This window comes from Bicyclus anynana, chromosome 22, assembly GCF_947172395.1.
Source record: "Bicyclus anynana chromosome 22, ilBicAnyn1.1, whole genome shotgun sequence".
NCBI classification, from domain to species: domain Eukaryota; kingdom Metazoa; phylum Arthropoda; class Insecta; order Lepidoptera; family Nymphalidae; genus Bicyclus; species Bicyclus anynana.
The window spans coordinates 11,925,418-11,952,110 of NC_069104.1; the positions used below are offsets into that span (position 1 = coordinate 11,925,418).

Consider the following 26,693-nt stretch of genomic DNA (forward strand, 5'->3'; position numbering starts at 1 on the left):
AGTGCACCATCTATTTTTATACTAGCGGACGCCCGCGACTTCGTCCGCGTGAAACTCGATATAAACTTTCAACTATCTCTACCCTATCCTTACGGGTATAAAAAATAGATTGGCCTATTCTCATAGATACCGGATAAGCACAAAAACTTTCAACAAAATCGGTCAAGCCGTTTCGGAGGAGTATGGCAACGAAAACTGTGACACGAGAATTTTATATATTAGATTATATCTGTAGAGGTCAATTCTATACATGAAATATATTTCGAAAATAACTATCATGGGGTGATTAGTGATTGATACTGATGCCAAAAATGCAATCAGTAAAATTTTCGTGTCTGTATGTTCGTTATACAAACAAAAAAGAATTCGACGGATTTTAACGAAACTTGGTACAATCATTCTTCATACTCCTGGGCAGGTTATATTATACTTTTCATCACGCTACGATCAATTGGAGCAGAGCAGTGGAGGAAATATTGGGAAAACGGGAGGAAAACTCCACTTTTTAAGCTTATGTAGTGTGGTAGGGTAGGGTAGGATTTCACGTGGACGAAATCGCGGGCGTCCGCTAGTAATTAAAATAATATACAATTTTGTAAATACGTATTTATTATGAATTACAAAATTGCCAGTACGGTACAATTAACATCCTGTTCCAGTTATCAAAGTCACACATCTTTCTTGTCTATGGCACTTTTATTGCAAATATTTTGAAATAATTTCACCAATGACAATATGGAAAAACAGCATTTTCTGTTCAGTTCTTCACAAAGAGTAAATTAATATATGGTTCTTCAGTTGCACTTTCTTTTCATTTGACACATACACAACTCCACCAAGAAGTGACAGAAGAACTGTCAAAAAGTGTACCTATTTGTGCACAATTCTAAACAGTGTGTGTGACTGATAAGTTTGCTTGAACTTTTGTCAGTACTGGTGGTATCAGTCCTCCAACTCCCCGTTCATAAACATGTTCATATCTATATAGAAGTCTGTGTTATCAAACTCTTCCTCTTCATCTTCCTCGATGTTGAAGTCTGTGTTTTGATGTCGGTCTAAAATTTTAAAATAACATATTGTTGAGTAAAAAACAAATAAATATTGCTCTCTTTTGTTGAGATACAGCAATGCCTTTTTCTCTTCACAAAATATCTTGTGTTGCACAATTTCTTGAAAGACAAAACCTAACAATTTTAAAAAAAATTACTCACTACTTTTCTTATACAACACTGATCTCTTATTACACTATATCTAACACTCACCCAGTGATACTCCATTCATACTCTTCAATGCTCTCATCTCCATTGCATTTGTTTAAAATGTAACATAGATTGTTATTAAATTTCCTGATGATGTGATAACCATACAGACACTTAATGTGTTTAAGAAACTTTTGGATAAATATATGAAACAAGAAGAACAATGATATAGGCGTATCAAAGAGAGCTGCTAATAATTTGACAAACACCTCAAGAAGCTTTCGCTTAACTGCTGGTTCTAGGATTGGATTCAGGAGGAAGTTCTTCTTGAAAAAAAGGACCAATAAAAAAAGTAATAAAATATTAATAATTGATAATAATCAATTTCCTCTTTGTCCTGTCTATATACTTACTAAAAATAGGATTAGTGACAACCAAGTTAAGTTCCTCATCATTGCAAGTCTCATCGTCAAGCCGTTTCTCAACAGTTGCAATGTTGTCAGCAGGCTTTATAGTGACAATCTGCACTATGTTGACTGCAGACTTTGAGGGTGCAGGTTGTTCTGGAACAGACACTTGGGGCACTGATGGCTTTGTCAGGATAGAACTCGGCCTGAATTTCGCCTTCAAACTCTCTAATTGGAGTCTCTCTATCTGAAATCATGAATTTAAACATTACCAATGTCAATGTGACATTGTCAAGACTCAAGAACTCAGACTAAATACATAAGGACTAGTATCGCACCCAAATTCACGAACAAAATTTTCTGTCATTTTCTAAGGAAAACTAGCTTAGATTTCATACATATTTTAAACTAAACTAGCAGTTTTTGTTCGTTTTTTACACCATATAACTACACAAAAAGGTATTTTTACGGAGGTTTATAACCGACGGACACGATTTTAAACTATGAAACATCGATTCTTTAGAGATAGTGTTTATAATCGCATAAGATCGTTGATCATATACGTTGACAGAAAAATAATGTCTTGCGAGGCAGGTCTTTATCTAATTAGTCTGAGCTCAAGAAGCAACCTTGTGTTAGGAGTCACGACCCTCAGTAATGAGGAATATGATGCAAGGACTACTAATGTAAGAAAATACTGTCTACTTCAATGATGTTAAAAGAAAAAAGAGGTAGATAGGTTACTTGGACTACATTCGATGTTTACAACCGACACACAAAAATTGTTTAGCGGCGTTGTCAGTGGCGCGACTAGTGCGGCGACTGAGCTGAGGTTTGCTAATTAGCATAGTATTAACGTGCCACTTGCGGTCCGCGTATAACCTATCTAACTCTATTTTCTTCTAACATCATTGGTCTACTTAGATAAATAATGTTTATTATAATATCTACACTAATATTACACAGAAGTATTCAAGTTTGTGTTTGCGGTTTTAGGGAGTAATCTCCACATCACTGTTAATCTGTACTCTGGATTTACTGAACCAACGGTAAGGCTGAGAAATCAACTCGTACCTGTAAAGAATTCCGTTGCTGCTTTAGTTTATTGAGCGTTTCTATAATCCATTTTTCCTCGGCCAACAGTTGAAATTCTTCTGACATGCGATTTCGAGGGTCACTTTTAAAAGTCATAATAACAAACTAAGCAATCTCAAATCTCAAAAGAAAACATTAACACGAACTAATTGTAATCACTATAATTATTAATGTAACTATAGATATGTTTAAACTATTTATATTTATTATTTAACTTAAAGCTGATAAGTAAACAAATATTTTTTGAGCGAGCACTTTTGTGTTGTCGTCTGTGACAGTGACAGTGACACTTGAAAGACTGAAACCTTCATTTGTGGTCTGTGACTGAAACGCGACACCTGACCAAGGACTCTGACCATAGATAATACATATATGACTCGGACATGTTAATATGAAATACAATTTACAGTGGATTTTTAACATTTCTGAGTAAGTAAGCCACAAGCTGACTTGAGATTCATTTTAACACCGTTAACTTATGTAAGTCTACAAATACAAGTACAGATAATGTAGCTTTATTTGATCTGTTAAAATGTAGTTAAAATGGGGGTAGTCATACAAATATATAAATAATTAATATATTACTGGTCTGTGATTATAATTACAAGTCAAGTACAAGTCTTTAATATAGAAAATAAGTATAGCACTAAAACTGCATCATCATTCCGCATTCGTCAGTCGTCACTGCTAGCCTTTGCCTATCTGCCTTGCCTCAAGCAATCAAGAAGGAAAAATGAATTCAAACTGCAGATCGTGCTTTACAGATTCCAGTGATTCGGATAGTGAGAATGAATTTGAACTTTGCTGTGCGGGAGGATCATGTTCACGAGGTATCAGCGCACTTGAGATGCCGACAAACTCCAGCGCTCTGCCCTTCGACCCTGCATCAATAGAGAACATAATATTGGCGATCAGCGACCAATTCAACTTTCGTATCCTGTTAAACGATAGCCGAGTAAAGAAGGCTGCCATTATAACTGCAGGATTAACGTTGGCTGGAAGTATGATTGGAAAGCATTATGGAGGGAAAGCTGGCGCGGCAGTGGGTGGCGCCATTGGCGGCGTATGTGGGCTTGGAGTTGCCGGTAAGTTGTATACTTCTTCTCGAATGTTCTTCAAGTACATCCACATTATCTATAAGTACTTTTATAGTTCTACACTAATATTATAAAGAGGTTTGTGAAATATGTAATCTCTGGATCTACTTAACCGATTTTGAGAATTCTTTTAGCAATTGAACCACTTGCGGGTGTCATAGATTTTTTTTTCCTTTTTTTTATCCCCGTTTTCCCACGGGAACTACGACAATGAAACCATGGGTCATCTGCTAGTAAAATGTAAAATTACCTAATTAATAAATACCATTTAAAATTCTAAAATCTATTCTAAAAAAGCCTTGGAAAATTATTAATTTACACTTCATTTATTTCAGTTGTGACAATGCGCGATATTTGGCAAAATATAAAGGGAAAACTAAGTGAATTATATGATATAGTCTACGATTACCTGGCTGGAATGGGAATCGATGATTATAAGATGGCCGCGAATTTCCTGATCAAACATAGTGGCCAGAGCTCTCAACTGGCCATGATAATTTTGGAAGTAACTTCTAGTGTACTGGGAAAGAAAATTTTGTCTAGTTTAACCAATATGTAAATGTTTGTTTTTGACCTAACGACGTTGAAAAATTCTTGACCCAACGACCAGTGATGATTACTTTTTACCGCGTATTTTACAGACAACTAGGTTCCTAGACTGTAACTTTACATAATTATTTACAACTTTACAAGACTGAGATATGACTTTACTGAGATATGAATTAAAGTTCTAGGTTAAGTATTATTTACGTCAGTGACGTGAATAATACGTAACCTAGAACTTTAATTATTTATTTTTAATTTATTACATGAATTAATTGGATATGATGTGTAACTTACTTAATTATAAATTATTATTAGATTATTAATTTGGATTGATTTGTTATTTGTATATACAAGTGACTATTGTGTATTTCATCTTTATTTGCTTTCTCCATATTTTAGTTATTCTTTCTTTACTGTTTTATTTTTCGTTACTTTTTGTTTTTCTGTGCAAATATTTACATTCTTAACTATCAAAATACAGCTTGTATATATGTCGAATTTTAAATTATGTTCTAATTAATGTGAATGTGTGTGAAATCTAATAAATATAAAATAATAATATATGCTATGCAATGATAAAGTTGTTTTGAGTTTCTTTTGTATCCTTAACTAGCTGATGCCGCGCGGTTTTACCCGCGTGGTTCCCGTTCCCGTGTGAATACCGGGATAAAATATAGCCTATAGCCTTCCTCGATAAATGGGCTATCTAACACTGAAAGAATTTTTCAAATCGGACCAGTAGTTTCTGAGATTAGCGCGTTCAATCAAACAAACAAACTCTTCAGCTTTATTATATTAGTATAGATAGCGGACTTCAGCAACGTCCTTTCGCGTGAAATACCGTAACCGTAAATTTTAACCATCTTCTGTTGTCTTTCTAATGAAACAAATATAGATTGGTTTAGACTTTGAAATTTTAAATTATTTCAAAGCAAAAAGGACTTTAACTAAAGCCGTTAAATTAAAATGTGCACTCTTTTCAGTTTACCAACAAACAAATTAGAAATGAAGGTAGAACACCTAGAAAACGCATGTCATTTCATAACTTATTTATTTTGAAGTACCTACTTATTGTTTTTTTATTAATCAAGTGGAGCAATAAATGTTCGTCGAGGAAAGGTCGCGTAGATTCAGTAGATGCCAAAGCGCAAAAGTACTAAAAAAAAAATAACAGCTGGTTAAAATAACTTGACGACTTGACGTTTGTTATTGTTTGTGTGTGTTTTTGTTCTATTTTTATTTTTGACTTGTTTGTGCTGCTACAAAAATATTTTGTAACTTTTACGAGCTGTAATTTTTGTAAATTTCTTTAGTTTTAATAGTTTAAATGGTAATAGTGAAATACAAATTCGAATTTAATAATTAAGTAGCTATTGGCGTTTGGCTTATTGGTACCGTTATTAACAAGGATTACGAAAGGAAAAAAGCATTTGCGTTGCAATTCTAAATTTTTCACAATGTCCTCGCTTATTGAACCATATGTGTCGACTGAAATAAACTTTGACCGGCGGTGGATTGAGCAAATAATTCTTCAGTTGGGTAAGATATTTGAGATAAGATAATATTCTACTTGAACGTATAAATTCCCATGTTTGGCTTTTGTACTTAGGTCTTTTTCATCCCATAAAATATTTCTCCAAGAAATAGGTAGTTTCAACAAGAAATTCTGTTGTTACTTATTTTGAACAATGTTTTGTCATATTATTATCAATCTCTTGAGGTTTGGTCATAAAGTTCTATTAAATCAATATGGCTAAATATTGAGATTTATAAACATCCTTACATGGTTAATAACCAGGGAACTTATACTAATTTATACTATTAATAATAAACATTTAGCATTTACATTATTATTTGTTTTCATTCATATAACAAAAGTGTGGAATGTCCTTTCTTATTTGTTTATTGTCTTTATGTAACTAAACTTACTTTTACCTGTTTTCATCCTGTCAAGGTCAAGTCGCAGTGATGGGGGGAAAATTGGGCGCACACATAGCGAAAACTGGGAGCACACAGGGTTGCCAACCATAAACCAAAATCTAACAAACAAAATTTTCATTTAAAACTTTATAAACATTAGTTTTTGATAAATGCAACAGCACCTAGCCTATCCAAACTTGTTCAGTTCCAAATATAAAACAAATTAATTAAAAAAAAAGTTTGGGAGCCTCTAATATCTATGTGGTCTTATTCTAAGAGACTCATGCTCAACAGTGTGCCAAATATGGGTTGTTAATGATGATAATGTGCTATTGAAATAACTCAGTTTACCACTTAAAACTTACAGCAAATTATTATACTATAATATTCCTCTGTCTCTCACTGGGGAGGTAGACTCAATTGTCAATTCCCTATAATGCTTTTGTTCAGTCTGTCAGCTGATATGTAAGATAATTTAAATAAAAACAGTTTATATGTTTCAGTGGATGCATTTGAAATAAGAGTGGTATGGGACACTGAAGCAAAAATATTGACAGGGGCATTTGCACTGGCGGGTGTGGTAGTGGGTGGATATGCTGGTGGGAGGATGGGAGCGGCTTTAGGTGCGGGAGTTGGTGGTGCTGCTGGTCTTGGTGTCTCAGGTAATATTTTTACTATTTACTAATACATGACTTCTTTTGTCTAAGTGTCTCCTTGGTCCAGTGGTTAGCCCATGTGTCAATAGTCAATATTCATTTATTTCAATTAGGCTTTGTTTAAAAAACTGTTCACATTTGTGTTCTAGCAGTATAGTTAAAAATTAAAACTAAATAAGCTAAATGTTAAAGCTGTTTGCAATAAAACCCCAATTCAGAGCAAAATCTACTTTAGACAGGTAAAAAAACATGTTTCAATTTAAGGTTGAATTTTCAATGCAACTACTTGATCAGTCTCTCCAAGTAGTGAGCATGTTTTTTGGTTGCTGATTATGAATCTATTTTTTATATGAGGTCAATTTGACTAACAAAATGTATTATACATTCCAGCCATAGTGTCGCTGAGAGAGATCTGGGAAACTGTAAAGGAAAAACTCAGTGAGCTGACCTACATAGTATTCAACTACCTAAGGAGACTTGATCCTGTGGACTACATACATGCGGCTAATGTACTCATGGCTTGCATGTCCAGTAAGAGAGAGCTTGTCATGACCATACTTGACTTTGTTGCACATAAACTGGGGAGAGAAGTGTTGTCGAGCATTACAGCAGCATAGACAATAGTTTTTTTTTGTAGTGTTTTTTTTTTATTAACTGACATTAGATCTGGTTTCTAGCTAATAAGAGGCTATAGTGTCTTTTAATTTGTACCGCAGAAAATAAAAATAATTTTATGGTGAATTAAATAAACAAAGTGATATTTAATAAATATGAATATATATGATAACATAATGTCACAACATTTGAATAATGAATTTTTCATTGAAATTGTTATGTTTAATAGATTAAATAATTATTACATGAGTAAAATCATTTTAGGGTCACAGGTATTTGGTAAGTAAAATGGTTTTGGTGCTTAGGTAGGCAGCTAAAACATTTGTGTGATCAACAGGTGATCTAAGAAAATAAATAAATAAATAATTTTATAAACAAAAATGTGAACTTTTAAACTATTAAAACTAAGGGCCTGTTATAGCTTGATGTTAAACATCATACATTTTGACATTATTAATTTTAATAAATTAAAAATGTTTTTATAGATAAATTACCTGAGCTATTAAATCCAATTAAAAATTATGTAGGTAGGTATAGCCATAAGGCCAAGTTAAGTAATTTTTGTCGGCGTACGTCCGACAAGTATCAAATCCGTCCGTGATTAATCTCCTTCATTTTATTTATTAGATAAAAAAAGTTACAATTTGAGTCCATGGTACGTCACAAAATGATAAGTAATCTATAGTATAAAAGCGAATGGCTAATGAAGAGTAGGGGTAGGTAAGAAGTAGGACATATAAATCAAAGCAAAGCTTGGTCGGGTCCGCTAATTACTTATAATTTTTTAATTAAGTGGTAATCAACACAAATAGACGCAGTTGTGTGGTATATACTTTACTATATAATTATTGTGATAGTTCGAATATTGGAAAATAAACCAAATACAGGGTGATACATTAGTGGTTTATCCGCCATTTTTAATTGTAATAAATTGAAACTACCTTAATCTTAATCGATTGTATCGTCAAATCCTAATTATTTCATTGTGGGAGATCAAATTCTAAAAAAATACCCAGTAAGTATACAAACTAGTCCATTACCAATTTATTATATAGTATCCCATAAATATTAATTTTAATGTCACTTTTCCTTGCAATTTTATAACGCAAGAAAAAAATTGTCAAAATTGAAAAAAATAAATAAAACTTGGCGGTCTTACGGTTTTTCTATAAAAATAATCAAAATTGTTTAAGAGAATTACTTAGGTGATTTAATTTCACCTTGAGTTGGATCCATTATTATTTATGGGATACCCTCTATGTATTATAGCTACTAAAATTATTGTCCGTTAGTTCTCTCTAAAAATCAATGACTGTTTTTTTTTGTTGTTGCAGTTCATTGAAAATAGGTGGTTTAAAAAACTAGGTTGTTTTTTTTTCAAAAGCGCAAATTATGTATAAGTAGTTATAGTTTGACCTCTGCAGTTTGCGCTTAAAATAGCCAAGTAGTTAACTTAAAATTATTCTTCGTTCTCTTATTTTATTAATACACTTTTTCATAGATTGCTCAATTAGGGTCAGCGCAAACTAACTAACACTACCTCGCCTCCGCACCTTTCTCACACGTGTTGTTTATTTTTTATTAAATTTTCAAGTAGACTGCGTTGACCTTTAGTTTTTAAGATGCCGACATATCACTTGATCTGTGTGAAATAAAAATATTTTTGATGAATTTCTACTGGTTTTATTTCTCGAACGTTTATACGATTAACATTGAAACTTACCATATTATCTTTGCCTCCAGACGAAGACTTATAGGAATTAGCTATTTATGTGGAAAAATTACGTGTGCTATTAGGCTTAAACTTTATAGGAATTAGATTTGTTGAAAAAAAAAATGCATTTTGTAATGTTTTATTATCATTAATCACAAAATAAAGTACAATAGCGTCACATCTAAGAAAAATAAGACAAATATTCTCGACAATTTGTAGAAACCTCAAATCTCCATAGACTCCACCTAGCGTGGTTATTCTGTAAAGATGTCTATATCTCGCAACTGCGAGTTTCGAATTCGCCTATATCTTTTTTACTATAGATGTTATACAGAGAGAGATAAGTGAATTGGAAACTCGAGAGTTATACGAAATCGTTACAGTATAGCCCTCTAGCGGTCAGTTTCTTCATCGCAAGTAACAGTCAAAGTAACGTCATAAATCAAAAGTGACGGTCTTATTCACTGAAAAATAAAGTCTTCTTTACTACTTACTACGTTTACTGTTACTTTAGATTTACATGAAGAAACTGGCTGTAAGTCTTACGAAAAACCAACACGCCAAAATATTAAGATTGAAGGAATCTACAAAATGTATATGTTTACTTGTTAAATATTACATGCTACATCTCACTAACCGTAACCTTCTATATAATTAAATAGATATGTATTTATTCTAATAGGAATGTCTACAATTAGGTGCGCATTTTTTGTCTAACACACAGACATAAAACAAAACTAAAATAATACAATATAGGCTGGTTTAAGCCCACCTTAATAATGGCAAAACATTACATAAATAGGTATATACCAGATATACCTTTTTACAAAAAGAACAAATCTGCGATAATTATACCTTAGGAAAATATACATCTCATCAAAAAAAATTAAATAGTGTGCAAGTACTGCCAGGCTATTCTCTAACGATATTTTTATAACTCGCAAGTGCGAGTTTCGAATTCACCTCTATCTCTCTCTGTTTAACACGATACTATAGTATGAGAAAGATAGCAGGAATTCGAAACTCGCACTTGCGAGTTATACAGAACATCGTTAGAGAATATGCGGACTGTTTCGATTTTTTTTGATGAGAAGTATTTAAAAACACTGGACAAGAATTTGATTTTTTCATAGCATTCTGTATTGGACAACTGAAGGTCTGGACTCTTTTCGGAGTATATATAGCTGTTATACTGTACCGCGGTTAATTTTGTCACTTTTTATTTCAAATTATTAGAGAGTGACAACAAAATTATACCTACTTCTAGAAGTAGCACCAAATAAATACCACTTAACAATTAAGGTACCGATTAGACACGGTACTAACTCTGATTATTATTATCAAATAAATACTAAAAAACTACGAATTTGTTAAAACTGTTAAAATGTCATGAATTAATGAGATTTTTTTAATATAGTCCTCTTTTTATAAAAAAAAACATGAAATTCATTAACTTTGAATCGATTGATTGAAACGGAACAAACATGAATTAATAAATAATAAAAACTAGAAATAAATTAATTCAAATAAATAACTTATAACTACCATTTTAAATTACCTTAACTAAAGTCATTTTTTGCAGTGTAGTGTTAAGTGAAAATTAAGGCATAAGGATTTTAACAAATAAACCTCAACCTTATTTTAACTACACACTTATATTAATTATAATAATATATCGGTAAGTATGTCAGCGATGATTTATTTCGTAGTTAAGTTTAGTAGTTAGATAAATATATTTTTGTATGCCTAGAAATTGCATATTTACTTTTTTGTTGAAGGTGTTTAAATTATGGTGGCATTGTAGCGAGAACACAGTCGATATTATATAAAGATGTTGCTCTCGACAGAATGAGTTTCGAATTCTTCTCTATCTCTCTTTGTCCAACACGATACTGTAGAAAGAGAGAGTAGATACAAATGAATTCGAGACTCATACTGTCGAGTTGTAAAAACAACAAACCGACAAGCAGGCGACATTGTGAGACTAGTTAAACAACGTGTAAAATAGCTACTAAACATATGAGTTTATAGAATTTGGAACGACATCTAGAAAAATGTATTCCAAGGACTTAGTAATTCATAATTTTTCTTGAATTACATTTTTCATGCACGGAAAAATTTAGTTTTTTACAACCTACAAACACAAAACTTTAGTTTATACACAGTTTCTTTTAGAAAAATCCTATAAATGATTCTTTTCAAATTTACTATATAACTTATAGTTTTTGAACTATTATCAAAAAGTCCTTGTTTTATGACAGTTTTTAGGTTTTGAAAACTTCATTTCCGTGCTAACCGGTCAGTCCTTGGGATACATTTTTGTATAGGTCATTGCTTATATTTTTAGGAGCTTAATGAATATTTTACACATTATTTATTTACCTAGTCTATGCCTCAAACTCGCAAACAAACAATTTCAAATGCGTATACTTGCTAACTTAAAAATATACATAAAACTGGCCGTGAAATGCACTTAAGTTTGTCTTATTTAGATTGCAATAGCATTCTCTACGAGATTATTCTGACTATAGTACTAAATATACATATAATATTTTTTGATCAATTTTCGCTTTCAAAGCTTTAGTGCTATAGATAATTAGTTTAATAAATAGTTATACTTTAATAATTTAATAGTAATAGATCGTCTAAAATAGGATTATAACCAGGTTTTGTAACAAAATCGCGAACTACCTAAACAAAGTGTCGAAAAAGAATAAAAGTTGTGTAAGACAAAATCCACACTTAATGTCAAATATGATAGTAGTCAAGGAACATTGCATTTTTTAAAGTAGAGATCCCGTCTAATAATTTATAACATTAGATTATTAATAACATTTTGTTTACATGATATCAGGGAATTATATATGCCTGAACAGAAATTAAAAAAAAACTGGTTTGGGGGCGTAACAAATATTATTTAGCAGTACTTAGTATGCTAATGGAAAAAATATATAAATATAGGCTGAAGAAATTTATTAAATTCTTTTTTTCGCAACATGGTGAGGTTCTTTCTGGTCAGGCTTATACATCGAAATATAACAATACCTATTGGTATATCATTAAGTTTTTCACTTTATCAATCGAAGGAAATGATGATCCGGGAAGGGATATAATATTTTTTAAAACATTATACATTTGTGTCTATGGTCCAACCGCGATCTTTTATTTTCCCAGAAATTATGGGAGTCTGAATCTTTTTATTTAATTACATGAATTAATTGTGAAACTTATTAAATTTCACAAACACACATTAAGAAGTCTTAAATTTCCAGTGTTCCTTAGCGATTAAAGTTTAAAATTTTGACAACCATTTTCGATTTTTACTCAATATGGCGAGTGGTCCATTTGCATTATATATATTTTTTAATCCCTTCCTTTTTTCCAATTATAATTCTTTCACCAATAATATAACATTTCCTATGTATATACACAATAAATTTAAGTACACGTGCATTTATAATAATTAGTTAATTAATAAAACAATAAATATAGTAACTGGGTTATCTTAAAAATGTCATGTTTAACACGAACATATCCCTTTTCCTCTTTTAAAGAGAATCCTATACTAGGAGTAGTTATAATAATAACCCAAGAAATAGGGTTTTTAGATACCAGATCTCTAGCCTACTCCATAAGCCATAGAGTCCATAGACTTTCTAAACCATAAAGGATTTAACTGTATATTTCAAGTTACACAGTGCATCCTAATTCCATCACTAGTAATGGATAACATTCCATTACCATTAAGCATTTTTATAACGAGTTAAGGCTTTTATTTACCCTGATAACAGAGGTTTGCGTCTCATAGAGGCAGCAAGGCGACGCTTACCCTGCCATTTAAAATCACTACTTTAGTTTATTTAATTCGAATTTTTACTCTATTGAAACTTTAAAATTACGCATTTTAATGTTTAAGATTATCACAAACCTAACAGCCGTGCTAAAGTGATGTCACATGTCAGACAAGAATCCAAAAATATCTCACCATATGAAGTGACGAAGCAGGTCTGGCTGGTGGCAGGCTTCGGCCGTGGCTAGTTACCATCCTACAAACAAAGACGTACCGCCAAGCGACTTAGCGTTCCGGTACGATGTCGTGTAGAAACCGGAAGGGGTGTGGATTATCATCCTCTTCCTAACAAGTCTGGTCGCTTATATCTTAGATTGCATAATTACTTACCAACTGGAGAGATTGTATTCAAGGGCTTAACTTGTAAGGAATATAAATCATACTCTAATATGGAAGCGTGATGCAGTCTAAGTTGAAAGAGGTGCAAGTTATTCTAAACATATCTCTGTTAGTTTCTACGCGACGTCATACTGGAACGTCAAATCGCTTGGAGGTATGTCTTTATCGATAGAGTGATAACTAGCCACGTCCGATGCGTACCACCATAGCAGATCTACGACAATCAAAACATAAATTGATAGAAAGATTCAACCCTATCTTTTTTAGGTTTACAAACACAGCATTACCAACTAGAGGTTATCAAAAAGTTAAGTTTTGAATTTGCTTTTGTATATGTGTTGTTGCTGTCATTTTGTCTCATTGCACGAGCTGTTAGGTATGCGGTCATCATTGCTATGTATGTTTTGCAAGTAATTTTATATCCGACCTACCCTCAAAGTATAATTTATTGTTCGTCTTCCATTGCGTTCTTCAGTTCCATAGCAAGTTTGTAGCCGAGTTCCGGCCGTCGGTCACGCCCCTCTACCATTGCCAGTATCTAAAAAAACCAAAAAAATAAATTGTTGGATTGCCAATTTTAAATATACTTAGTAGTTTAATCAGGGTGTCTACTGCTTATATCTAAAAAATACTTGACTTTACAGTTTACTGTTACCCATTTTCAGATAAACTGTATTTATGAAAAAGAAAGAGGTCTTGTTTTAAAATAATCTAATTGTGACCAAAATTATGTCGCATTGAAGAGGATTACAATTCTAAAAACCAGCTTGAAAATTCAATATTACAATTAGTTTTGCTCTGACTTTCTAGGTGATTCTTTAATTTTACTGTCTTTCTCTGACCACCTCTTGTGCTTTTCCCTTAGCTTTTTCAGAATTTCTAGATTGTGGATACTCTGTTAGCACAGCGATACGACGTCTTCCTTTTTAAAGTGCCTCTCGATTACTGAGGGTCAGTTTCCTTCTATTTGTGGTAAGGCGGAAAAGTTCTCCGACTGTCCTTAAGGCAGTCCACTCCCTTATCTTCCTCAAGACTTTTTCCTTCTTCCTACTCCTCTTTTCCCTGCAATTCTGCTCATCATGGTTTGAAGCACACGGTACCTATCGGGTTGATGCCCGGATATAGCTAAAGCCCAAAGGCAGCCAACGGCAACGTGCTCTATCTATCTGTAACACACTGTCTCGTTCACCTGATGTGAGTCGACGATGACGCCGTTGTTGGACACGATGGTCTGCTTGGTGCGCTCGATGTCCGCCAGGTCCACGCCGCGGCTCGCGTCGTCGATGAGGACGGCGCGGTAGCCGATGGCCAACGCATCGGCTATTGTCGCTCCTGGGGATAACAACTTAAGGCTCAAAGTTACTCAGCGAGCAATGGAGCGAACTATGCATGGACTTTCTCTGCGTGGTTGAATCAGAATTGAGAAGATCCGCAGAAGAATCGAAATCAGAACCGAAAGTTACTGACGTAGCTCAGCTAGTCGCGAAGCTGAAGGCCATGACCAGGCCACATACTTCGATGAGCTGATGGAAGTTGGGGTTCCAAGGTGCTGGAATGACGACACCACACCCGAAAGCGCAGTGTAGGTTAGAGAAGGCCACTGGATGTTGACCGTCCATGCAAGAGGCCTATGTCCAGCAGTGGACATACATCGGCTGTTGATGATGATGCTGATGATACATTAAACTATGTCTTAGCTGTAACTTGATATATATACTGTGTGTTTAACCAATATTGTTTAACAGACGCTTTCGTGTAAAACTTTGCTAAAAGCACCGATCAAATGGGAGGCCGCACTTACCGACGCACACATCGTAGGCGAGCCCGCAGATGTAGATGTCGGTGGCGCCGCGCGCGCGCAGCTGCGTGCTGAGACTAGTGTCGGTCAGTTTCTTGTTGTCCCAGAACACGGAGTACGAGTCCACCTCGGGGTTGGTTCCCTTGTACACCTTCACTGCGTTGTCCACCACCTGAACAACAAGTTGAAAGTTACAAAGGACAATCAAGTAACCTTTTCAAATAGGGGAATCAGCTCGCGAGGACGCTTGTCACATGGCATTTCGCGGTCTGGTGCGATGCTGGTAAGTGAAGTGTCCTGAAATCATAAACCAGAAGTTCCCTTTTGAAATCAATGATTCAAAATACGTAAAAATTATATCTGACGATGGTTTACTATCAGTTTTTGAAAGAAGAAGTGAGAATCGATTGTGTTGTGAGTGGATCTAAAGCAGAGTTAGTTGGTCAATCAAAAAAGTGATTCCTTCCAACTTTACTCTTTTAACACAAGCAGAAGAAACCAATAACTTCGCATGTTTATATAGAATTTGGTGCGTAACTAGATAAAATTTTTGGACCCCGCTTACATGAACCCCTATTTTTTAATCACGCCAACGTCTAGACCCCTCTCGAGATTCCCGGAGACCACATTGAGATGTGGCCAACGCCTAATTATTTTTCTCCAGTGAGTGCCACGGTGGATAACACCATGTCTGACCTTGAACCGTGGCGGTTGCAGCGCATCCTACCTTCAGGTCCTTGTGCAGCTCGGCGCCCCACGTGTCCTGCACGCAGTGGCGCGGCCACAGGCGCTGCTTCATGGGCGGCGGGCCCGCGAACACCACCGTGTCGTACGCCTGCGCCTTGTCCGCTGGTATCTGGAGAATACACAATACACTGTAAGGTTCCTACTACTTACGAGCCGTGCTTTACTCTAATACGATATCTGTATTTGTTTTAAATAGTTTTTATTACACACTATAGATACACCTACGCCTTGTGTAGATCGTAGATGCGCAACCAACATCAAGAGTCGCTGAATTTAGACGGCTCAAAACCATCACATTTGGACGTCCTACAGAACATTTTGTCATTTTTAAGGGATAGCTTTTGCATTGCCTGATGTAATGACAATGCCAATGACAAGCCTAGAGATCTACATAGAGCTGACTCCCAACTGTGCTAAAGAAGAAATTGCAATAGTCGTAGATGAAATAAAGCTTATATTTTCCAAACTACTAACTAGTGACGTTATGTTACGTCACTAGTTAGTAGTATGACGTTACTCAAACAGAATCGTTTGAGTTTGTTTTCTAGAAGAAGCCTTCGCTCCTACTTTAAAACCCTTTGCTTCTACCATAGATTCCTGGCTTTAATTTTAAAATCCTTCGCTTCTATTTTAGAAATCCGAACTTTAACTTTATTCTTTCGCTTTTACCTCAAAATCCTTGACTTTGACCTTAGAATTATTCGCATTTACCTTTGAGTCCTTGGTTCCTTCATTATCATCCGGAATTGGGGCAAATGAAAATTTTGAAGCCCTGCATGAGAAATAACTACTCTTATTTAATATAACGGGAAAGCTAACAAAAGCAGCAAGCATGTCATGGGTCATTTAATACGAAATTCCATATTTGGCCTGCTCGAGCTTACTGTCTAGCCTGATCGTAGACATACATCTTGGCTCAAGAATGGTTCAAAATTAGTTCCTAATCACTGTTTTGGGCAGCAGTGAATAAAGTAAAATTAGGCTTAATGATTTATGAAGAACAGTTAAATTAAAGGGATACAATATATATTTCACTAACCATCCAGATGGAACATCGCATGCTGGAGCTGCAGTAGTAATTAGAGAAAATATAAAACAACATGTTCTTCGTAACTTTAAACATGAATTCCTACAGGCCTCCATAGTATCTATAGACGACTGGCAAGGAACCCTAAATGTTGCAGCCGTGTATTGTCCTCCCAAACATAAGATTTCTGAAGAAATGTATGTTGAGTTCTTTCAAACACTTGGTAGTAAATATATTGCAGGTGGTGACTGGAACGCCAAGAATACCTTATGGGGCTCAAGACTGGTCACTACTAGAGGACGAGAACTAAGAAAGGCAGTTGAAAGAAACCACCTCAATGTACTGTCAGGTGGCGAACCAACTCACTGGCCAAGTGATCGTACTAAAACTCCAGATCTTATTGACTTCTTTATCACTAAGGGAATGTCTGGTTTATACACAAAAATCAAAACTTGTCTAGATGGATCTTCTGATCACACTCCAGTCATATGTACCTTGAGCACTACAGTTATCCTGAAGGAACCACGCGAGACCCTTTATAATAAAAAAACAGACTGGGAAGCCTTCCGAGACTACATAGACGACAAGGTTAACTTACGAATTTCATTAAAAACAGCAAAAGAGATCGATGACGCAGTTTTATACGCTACTAACCTAATACAAGAGGCGGCGTGGTTGTCTACTCCATACCTAGAATCTACACCTCAGAGCCTGTATTACCCTGCAGAAATCCGGCAAAAAATAGCTGACAAGAGGAGCCTTAGGAGACGATGGCACGCAAGCAGGAGCAGTCATGATAAGCGGTTACTCAACAAGGCGAAAAAAGAAATTAAAGTTATGATGGATGAAAATGAAAATATGACCCTACAAGATCAACTACAGACACTTTCTCCTTATAAATCAGAAGACTACTCTCTTTATAAAATGACCAAACCTCTCAAAAAGTCAACAGATTATGTGCCACCCCTTAAAAAATCTGATGGTAACTGGGTTAGAACCCCTACAGAAAAAGCCGAGCTATTTGCTCAATTCCTGCAGGAGGTATTTAAACCAAATGATCCCGATCCTTCAGAAACAGAAGATGAAATTAACAAAGTTACTGAGAGTGACCAGCAATTATCGATTCCAATGAGACCAGTTAACCCAAAAGAAATTCTTAAAGAAATAAACCAGCTAAAACTAAAGAAAGCACCCGGCTATGACCTCATCACAGCTGAAGTCTTAAAACAGTTGCCAAAAAAAGGAGTCATACTACTAACAGTATTGTTCAATGCAATATTGAGAACACAACATTTCCCGTCACTCTGGAAAGTCTCCATAATAAATATGATAGCCAAGCCAGGAAAGTCTCCTACAAATGTGTCTTCATACAGACCAATTAGTCTTCTCCCAGTACTATCAAAACTGTTTGAGAAACTATTCCTTAAACGATTAGAACCTGTCTTAGAAGACCAAAAAATATTACCAGATCACCAGTTTGGCTTCCGGGCCCATCATGGAACAACAGAGCAGATTCACAGAGTGGCACACACTATTCGTCAGACACTAGAACGAAAAGAATACTGTTCAGCTGCTTTTCTAGACATCCAACAGGCTTTTGATCGTGTTTGGCATAAAGGCCTTATATATAAAGTAAAACAGTGCATGCCAAACACAGCATATATGCTCATAAAATCGTATCTCTCCGAACGCATATTCCAAGTCAAATGTAATGACCAACTGTCTAATTTCTACAAAATCGAAGCTGGAGTACCACAGGGGTCGGTGCTGGGCCCCGTCCTATATACTATCTATACAGCTGACATGCCTTTGTCCCAAAATGTGATAACAGCGACTTATGCAGATGATACTGCTCTGCTTTCACGCAATGTAGATCCCAACATAGCTTCTCTAAATCTACAAGAACACCTAAATAAAACTTGTTCCTGGCTCAAAAAATGGAGAATCAAAGCTAGTGCAACTAAATCAAGCCACATAACATTTACGTTAAGAAGGGGAGATTGTCCTGCTGTGAAACTAGACGAGATTACCTTACCCCACCAAACAACCGTAAAATATTTAGGTGTACATCTGGATAGAAGATTGACTTGGAGAGATCACATTAAGGCGAAACGAGATCAGGCCAATATGAAATTTCGAGAACTGTATTGGTTGATTGGGAGAAAATCCACACTAAGCCTGGAAAACAAGCTGCTGATATATAAATGTGTTATAAAACCAGTATGGACTTACGGTATTCAACTCTGGGGCTCTGCTAGCCACTCAAACATTGAAATACTTCAGCGCTTCTAAAACAATGTATTGAATGTAATATGCAATGCGCCATGGTTCGTCAAGACTGCAGAAACACACAGCCATCTTAACATTTCACCTGTTAAGGAGGAAATAGACAGGTCAATAGAGGCCTACAAACAGAGGCTTGAGCGCCATAAAAACAACCTGGCTGTCAAATTGTTAGACGTCAGCGACTGCAAATTCCGCCTGAAACGAACACGACTGGCCAACATAGTATAGTAGTATATACTCATTCCTGGAGGGACGCTACATCAGTGGATGTGCAGAGCCCGAAACGACATACTAAAAAGTCATTTGATCGGATTATGGTCTAGAGACTGATCTCCGATAGACCAACAAACAAGAGAAAAAAAAAAAAAAAAGGCTTAATGATTGCTAACCTCCGATACGAGATGGCACTAGTGGAAGTAGATTCATTATAATACCACCGAACATCATACGACAGTCACTGACCGGGCTCGACGGGTGCAGCTCCCGCATGTGCACGTTGTCGATGAAGGACACGTGGTCGGGCGGGTGCCAGTCCAGCGAGTAGAACACGCAGTCGAACGGCACCGTCTCCAGCAGCCGGTTGATGGGCTCCACCACCTGGGGACAACCGACATTCATTCAATATCGTCTTTATAGTATACTGACCGACACCCGGGACTTCCGCGGAAGTCTGAGTAGCAGGGCGTGGTACGAGTATTTCGCAGAGCTCCTGGCAGCCTGCTAGGAAACGCCCGTGCGCGTGATAATTGGCGTGTGTTGTTCATATTTTTTTTTGAGTTATTTTATAAGATATTCATATATAGAAATTGAGGTCAAGGAGAGTTTTATTTTAAAATAAATACTTGTGATGAATGTTGTGTTTATTTGAGTAAGGATTAATAAGATGTTTACAAAAGTATTTTCGCAAATAATGCATTATTTTAGAACAAATTTGATTACCTGAACAAAACCTGCTAATTCTGTGATTTTTTCCATGGACTACTGAATCACTGCTTGGTTCCTATAATCCGGGATTCCTCGATTAACGAACTATTAGATAACCTATAGGTGCATTAACAAATACTGCATTATGGATGCAAAAGAATACTGCGTTTATTTTCCTGCCGGGTAAATTCCTAGTAAAATATTTCACGTCGACATATACCTACAGAACAATGTAATTGGAGCAATGATATAATACGGAGTACCTACATAGTATAGCACAGTATAGCCAAGATTTCTCAACCGTATAGCATAAGCTGATTATGCAAAACTGCGCTAAACGGTCTGGGACAAAAACGTTTGTTTTCATTTATTACTAGCTGTGCCCCACGGTTTCACCCGTTGCTGTACCTAATGTCTGGATAACAGATTGTCTGGCCTCTGTGCATAGGATGCATAGAAGAAGACGAGACACCCGTACACTTTATAATGACATGCAGAGTAGTAGAACATCGCGCAGTCTACATTAGCTCCCAGCAACATTCCATGAGGCGTACGGCGTGGCGTGGAATATTATGATATCATCATCATTAGCGATCCACATTTGGCTCACTGTTGAGCACGAGTCTCCGATCATATTGAGAGGGGTTAGGCTAATTATCCACCGCGCAGGCCCAAAACGGATTGGCAAACTTCACACACTTACGGCCAGTTTCTTCATCGCAAGTAACAGTCAAAGTAACGTCATAAATCAAAAGTGAGGGTCTTATTCACTGAAAAATAAAGTCTTCCTTACTACTTACTACTTTTACTGTTACTTTAGCTTTACATGAAGAAACTGGGTGTTAGAGAATTAAGAAAAATCTCAGGTATGCAGGTTACCTTATGATGTTTTCCTTTTACCGATTGAGACGCGTGGTATTTAATTTCTTAAAATACACATAACTGAAAAGTTGGAGGTGCATGCCCGGGACGGGATTCGAACCTTCGAACCTACGCACTCCGAATCGAAGGCAAAGGTCATATACTTGGCTAGCTCGGCTATATTATGATATAAAATGCATTAATGATAAATGACGTAATAGAAAAAAGGTAGGTAAAACTGCTTTGCGGTTATCTACTAATAGGGTAAGCATCTATTTAATTCCACTTTTGGGACATTGTAAAAGAGTGCAAAATTATATACTGCTTGTACTGCTCCTTACAACTTATAATAAGCTAGGCGTTGCTCGCTCGCTCGATGTGCAAAAATATACAAATGTAAGTAGGTATAAGTTATAATAGATTATTAGCGGATAACGGGCGCTGGCGAATTTGTACGAGTCACAGTATTCGAATAAAATTATTTTTATTCGAATAACTTCACTCGGATGTTTTTTAGATAGACATTTACCTACTTACCTAACTTTTTTCCTCAATCACTATTATTAAGCTATTTGAATTGCCTAGTTGGTACAGAGGTTAACCTGTGTAGATCAGATAATGAGGTTCTGGCTTTGAAACATTGATCTTTTAATTTTTTTGTTAATGCCTTAATAACTGTAATAATAATAAAGACATTATCGTGAATAGATAGACCGGGATAAAAGTATTTTTTAACCGACTTCTAAAAAGGAGGAGGTTCTACTTTCGGCTGTATGTATGTTTTTGTGTTACCTAATCTTTTGCAAGTTTGGACTATCTTGCAGGTATTTTGCATGGTCTTTCAAACACCACGGTCTCGGGCAACCAGCATCTAGCGGCTCCCTACAACCCGCTTGATGTTTTTGCCCCCCTAGTGGGGGGTCGACTAACACTGCGCTTTCATGTTCGGACAAATACATCCTAAGTCCAAATAAGGAGACAAGTAATATTTTAGACATAATTTATAAATACTTTCACTATTAGAAAGCTTTACCATCGACGAGTTTTATACAGGAAGAAAATTTTTTTAGTGCGGATATTTTTATATTTTGTACATAAACAAAATTTAATGATCACGTATTTTTTCTTTTTTTTTTTAACTCAATAATAACAAAATTATCGTTAGCTAAAGTTATTTACTTTTGAACAGAATTTTAGGGTCACCCTATTGTGCGTTTATTTTATTTTCGTTTGATACCTAAAGGACGTCACCAGATCACTTTTAAGCTGAATATATCTTGTTTAGTAATAATATGTACATTATTTTGTTATTTTAGAGACATAAATTAAAAAAAAATTACATAAAATGTATCGAACTGTTTGTAGATTTATATTCTATTAATGATACAGAACCACGAAATAAAATATCCGCACTAAAGACCGAATCACCCTGTATGATATATATTCGTTTTCAAGCGAAATCGCTATATTTGTAAGCATCGGAGCGAGATCAAAAATTTCCAGAAGTTTATTTTTGCGTGTTTCGACGTAGTGACTTGGATATTTTCTAGTAGACGACCACATTTCAAATCTCACAGAAATGTTGCTTTTCTGGTAAAAAAGCTAATGTTCTGCTCCAGGATAAATTCATCTAAATGACAAAATTCATCAAAATTGGTTAAGCGGTTTAGCCATGAATAGTATAGGTTTTACCACTTTAGTACTATTTGGATACTTATATATTTGGGTTTGAGTGAGGTATGTCGTGTCCCGGGTAGCGGTTATGGGTGATAAATAATAGTAGGCTCCACTGATAAAACACTTATATTGACTATCAGTTACAACGGTTAGGTAACGACTGGCGACAAACCGCCCGTATTGACTTCGTCATAATTACGAAAATGCTTAAGTAGCATTTTCATTTACAATCTATGTGTGTGTGACCACCACATCATTCCACCCCCTTTTTTTTTTTTTTTTACAGAAAACAATGTATAGGAAGTATAGGGGTGTTTCATTCTTAACACTATAAGCACAATGCTGACAAAACGTTTCACGAGGAGCATACACTTGTTACACTTAAACTAATGAACTCTGTAAAGCTAACAACAAAAAAAAATTTAAACAAAAAAAAAAAAAATATAAATGACAATGTAAAATTTGTATAAGTGTAATATTATGTAAACAATTTTGTAGAACACCTTCAAATACAATTACTTTAAGCAGAATATGGTTTTTACTTTAACATTGCACAACTAATTTCTTAAAATTATAAACATGACGAAACAATTAACAATAATGCAACTAAGCATAACGTGCAGGTACGCGGCTGACGCGACCACTGCTCGTTGTTTTGCATTTTACACCGTTGGTATTATAAGGGACCGTACACACTGTGACTTTCTTTTTTAAAATCGGTTCCGTAGTTTTTGACGACATAGTATTTTGGGGATTATCGTTTTCCTCCAAAATATAAGCTGGTTTCAACCGATCTATAGAAACTATAACCTGACGTGTGGGTAATTGGACCTTAAAAACTTTCTCTGTCCTGCTAATTACTCGGTACGGACCGTCGTAAGGCGTTTGGAGAGGCTTACGCACCGCGTCGTTCCTGATAAATACTTTGTCACAAGTGTGTAAATCCTGGTGAACAAAAATTTTTCTCGAGTCTTTATTGACCCTTTTAACAGGTTTTAAATCATTAATTATACTTTTTAATTTGCTTACATAACTAGAGCTATCTAAAATGTTATCCTTACTTATATCATAAAATTCACCTGGCAGCCTAATACTTGTGCCGTATACCATTTCAGCACAACTAACATTAGTGTCTGCCCGTACAGCGGCTCTTAAACCTAGTAAAACGGTTGGTAGTTCTTCTACCCAACTTTTAGTTGACAGTCTAGCCATAAGTGCTGCTTTTAAAGATCTGTGCCACCGTTCTATCATCCCATTACTCTGCGGGTGATAAGCGGTAGTGCGGATCTTTTCAATACCCATAAGATTCATGAGTTGCTTGAAAAGATTACTCTCGAAACAACGACCTTGATCGGAAGTACACTTAAAAAATACTCCGAAACGCGTTATATAGTTTTCATAAAGAGCTTTGGCTACTACTTCAGCTGTGATTTCTTTAATTGGGACAGCTTCTGGCCAACGCGTACCTCTATCTATCATAGTCAAACAGTATCTATATCCCTCGGGTGATGTATTTAGAGGGCCTATTATGTCAATCATTAAGTGACTAAAACGATCTACTTTCTCGAAAGTACCTAAATCGGATACAGTATGCTTTTGAATCTTAGATCGTTGACATGGGATACAGGCCTTAGCCCATCTTCGGATATCTTTATTCATACCTACCCAAAAGTATCTATCTCTAACCATTTTGTTGGTAGCGCGAATACCCGGGTGACTTAAACTATGAATTGCATCGAAAGCGATACGTCTAAAACTTTCCGGTAAGTATGGTCGGGCCTTATTAGTCGATGTTTCGCAAACAACGCAACTATCGGTGCCTGGCATCACGATGTTTTTGTATTGTATTTTTTTCTTTAGTTCGCTTAACTCTTCGTCATCATTTTGTACACGTGCGAGTTCCGCGAAATCAATGACCGTAGGACAAACAATTTCTTCCACGCGGGACAAAGTGTCAGCTACTATGTTATCTAACCCGCTCACGTGGCGTATGTCCGTAGTGAATTCGCTAATGAACATTATCTGTCTAGCTCGCCTAGGTAGCTCTTTCACGCTACCTATCTTTGAAAAAACATAAATTAGAGGTCTATGGTCAGTATACACAATAAAATTACGACCTTCTATCATATATCGAAAGTGAGCTATCGCCGAATAAATGGCTAATAACTCTCGATCATAGGTACTATATTTCCTTTGTGCTTCCGAGAACTTTTTAGAAAAATAAGCAATAGGTTTCCATACGTTACCTTCTCTTTGCTGTAGAACCGCACCCATGCATGACTCTGAAGCATCCGTCATAAGCGCCAAAGGTTTGTCTATCGCAGGATACGTTAACGTCGCGGCGTCACTTAGGCTCTGTTTACACTGCTCAAACTGAGCGTTTGCTGAATCAGTCCAAGCGATTTTTGACTTATCTTTTTTTTTTGTATTCGTTAAATAGCGATCCAACTCAGACTGCTTTTCAGCGGCACCTGGTATGTGTGATCTATAGAAATTTAACATACCTAAAAATCTCCGGAGTTGGTCCACAGTAGCTGGCCTCGGAAACTCGATGATGGCTTTCACCTTCTCGTCGAGTGGACGAATCCCTTCCGTTGTTACTTCATGGCCTAAAAACTCCATTTTTGTCTGTTCGAAACAACACTTTGATATATTCAGAGTAATACCGAACTTCTCTAAGCGACTAAATACTTCCTCTAAATGTTTTCTATGCTCGTCGACGTTGTTACTTGCAATTATTATATCATCTATATACACGAATAAAAAATCTAAGTCTGGGAGTACGCTATGACACATAAAACGCTGAAAACTTTGGCCAGCATTTCGAAGGCCAAAAGGAAGTCTGATGAACTCGAAAGCCCCGAAAGGGGTTGACACAGACGTCTTTTCAATGTCCATCTCGTTAACTGGTATGCAATTGTAAGCTCTGTTTATATCTAACCGTGAAAAAATTTTCTTACCAGCGAGTAAGTACGTGAAATCGCGTAACCTTGGTATAGGGTAACTATCGGGCTTAGTAATAGCATTTAGGCGCCTATAGTCACCACATGGCCTTATCTGCCCATTTTTTTTAAGCACTATATGCAGAGGGCTTGCCCACGCGCTTTTACTGGGTCTGCATATTCCCATTTCACACATTAACCGAAATTCCTCTTTAGCCTTAGCGTATCGGTCTGGCGGTAACGGTCTTGCTCGACATTGAACAGGCGGACCGTTCGTCTCGATGTGATGACAAACGCTATGCTTAGGAACTTCCTTAAAAGATACCGGTTTAGTTAAATCTGGATATTTAGCTAACAAACTATAATGTGGGTGTTGATTATGAATTGTAGTTATTGAACTTTCCATGCACTGTGACATACTAGCAATAACATTAAAATTTGTTACCTGATCCACTAGTTTCCGTTTACTAAAATCTACCACTAACTTATACTTAGTTAAAAAATCGGCTCCTATTATAGGCTGTCTAACGTCAGCAACTATAAATGTCCACCGAAATGCTCTCCTTAACTTTAAATTTAATACTAAACTATGCAACCCAAATGTCTTAATAGGTGTACCGTTCGCGGCATACAGTCTATAGTCCTCGCACGCTCTATTTTTCTCGCGCACTGCCCACCGGGGTAACACTGACACATTAGCACCACTATCTATTAAAAACCGTAATTTACTGTTTTCGTCAGTTATACACAAGCGGTAATTTATCAACGGGTCACAGCCTCCCGCCGCAGACAGGACCGAAGCTAGTTTTCCGCACTGCCAGTAGGCTGGTTCGATGTCTTCCACGTACACGGTTGAACACATTTGTGTGCTCGGGCTCTAAACTTATAGTGGTAGTAGCAAAGCCAGTCTGGATCTGCCGGTGTCCTCTTCCTGCTACCGCTAGTGTTGCGCGTACGTGGCGCGCCGTGTGACCGTGATCGGCTTCTCCCACC

General features: G+C 36.0%; 4 protein-coding genes across 5 annotated transcripts in view; 2 read left to right on the forward strand and 2 right to left on the reverse strand.

Annotated features, from left to right (window-relative positions):
• Positions 1-591: 591 nt before the first annotated feature.
• LOC112057716 (uncharacterized) overlaps positions 592-26,693 on the reverse strand; it is a 241,449-nt gene continuing 215,347 nt past the window's right edge. The window contains exons 2-4 of one of the 2 annotated variants that reach the window (XM_052888421.1): positions 2,681-2,818; positions 1,613-1,853; positions 592-1,055 (exon numbers count right to left, since the gene is read on the reverse strand). In XM_052888421.1, coding sequence (XP_052744381.1) covers positions 943-1,055; positions 1,613-1,853; positions 2,681-2,797 — 471 coding nt within the window. In that variant the 5' untranslated portion in view covers positions 2,798-2,818 and the 3' untranslated portion in view covers positions 592-942. Of the gene's footprint in view, positions 1,056-1,612; positions 1,854-2,680; positions 2,964-26,693 lie in introns of those variants that run through there. The other variant, XM_024098237.2, reaches the window with a different exon arrangement.
• Positions 3,320-4,927, forward strand: LOC112057715 (uncharacterized). Its single transcript, XM_024098235.2, has 2 exons — positions 3,320-3,786; positions 4,134-4,927. Exons 1-2 carry the CDS (start codon positions 3,435-3,437, stop codon positions 4,355-4,357), a joined length of 576 nt encoding a protein of 191 aa, XP_023954003.2. The 5' UTR covers positions 3,320-3,434; the 3' UTR covers positions 4,358-4,927.
• On the forward strand, positions 5,547-9,206 carry LOC112057714 (uncharacterized). Its single transcript, XM_024098234.2, has 3 exons — positions 5,547-5,883; positions 6,768-6,926; positions 7,311-9,206. The coding sequence occupies exons 1-3, from the start codon at positions 5,802-5,804 to the stop codon at positions 7,535-7,537; spliced, it is 468 nt and encodes a 155-aa protein (XP_023954002.1). The 5' UTR covers positions 5,547-5,801; the 3' UTR covers positions 7,538-9,206.
• LOC112057711 (uncharacterized) overlaps positions 9,373-26,693 on the reverse strand; it is a 37,292-nt gene continuing 19,971 nt past the window's right edge. The window contains exons 4-8 of the mRNA XM_024098232.2: positions 19,759-19,893; positions 15,964-16,092; positions 15,240-15,408; positions 14,628-14,770; positions 9,373-13,976 (exon numbers count right to left, since the gene is read on the reverse strand). Of these exons, the coding sequence (XP_023954000.2) occupies positions 13,884-13,976; positions 14,628-14,770; positions 15,240-15,408; positions 15,964-16,092; positions 19,759-19,893 (669 nt within the window). The 3' untranslated portion in view covers positions 9,373-13,883. The remainder of the gene's footprint in view (positions 13,977-14,627; positions 14,771-15,239; positions 15,409-15,963; positions 16,093-19,758; positions 19,894-26,693) is intronic.

Excerpts from the sequence above, each read along its gene's own strand:
- LOC112057714 (XM_024098234.2), top strand. The coding sequence starts at position 5,802 with ATGTCCTCGCTTATTGAACCATATGTGTCGACTGAAATAAACTTTGAC. Across the intron at positions 5,884-6,767 it reads GCAAATAATTCTTCAGTTGG|TGGATGCATTTGAAATAAGA; the intron begins GTAAGATATTTG and ends TATATGTTTCAG. Across the intron at positions 6,927-7,310 it reads TGCTGGTCTTGGTGTCTCAG|CCATAGTGTCGCTGAGAGAG; the intron begins GTAATATTTTTA and ends TATACATTCCAG.
- LOC112057715 (XM_024098235.2), top strand. The coding sequence starts at position 3,435 with ATGAATTCAAACTGCAGATCGTGCTTTACAGATTCCAGTGATTCGGAT. Across the intron at positions 3,787-4,133 it reads ATGTGGGCTTGGAGTTGCCG|TTGTGACAATGCGCGATATT; the intron begins GTAAGTTGTATA and ends CATTTATTTCAG.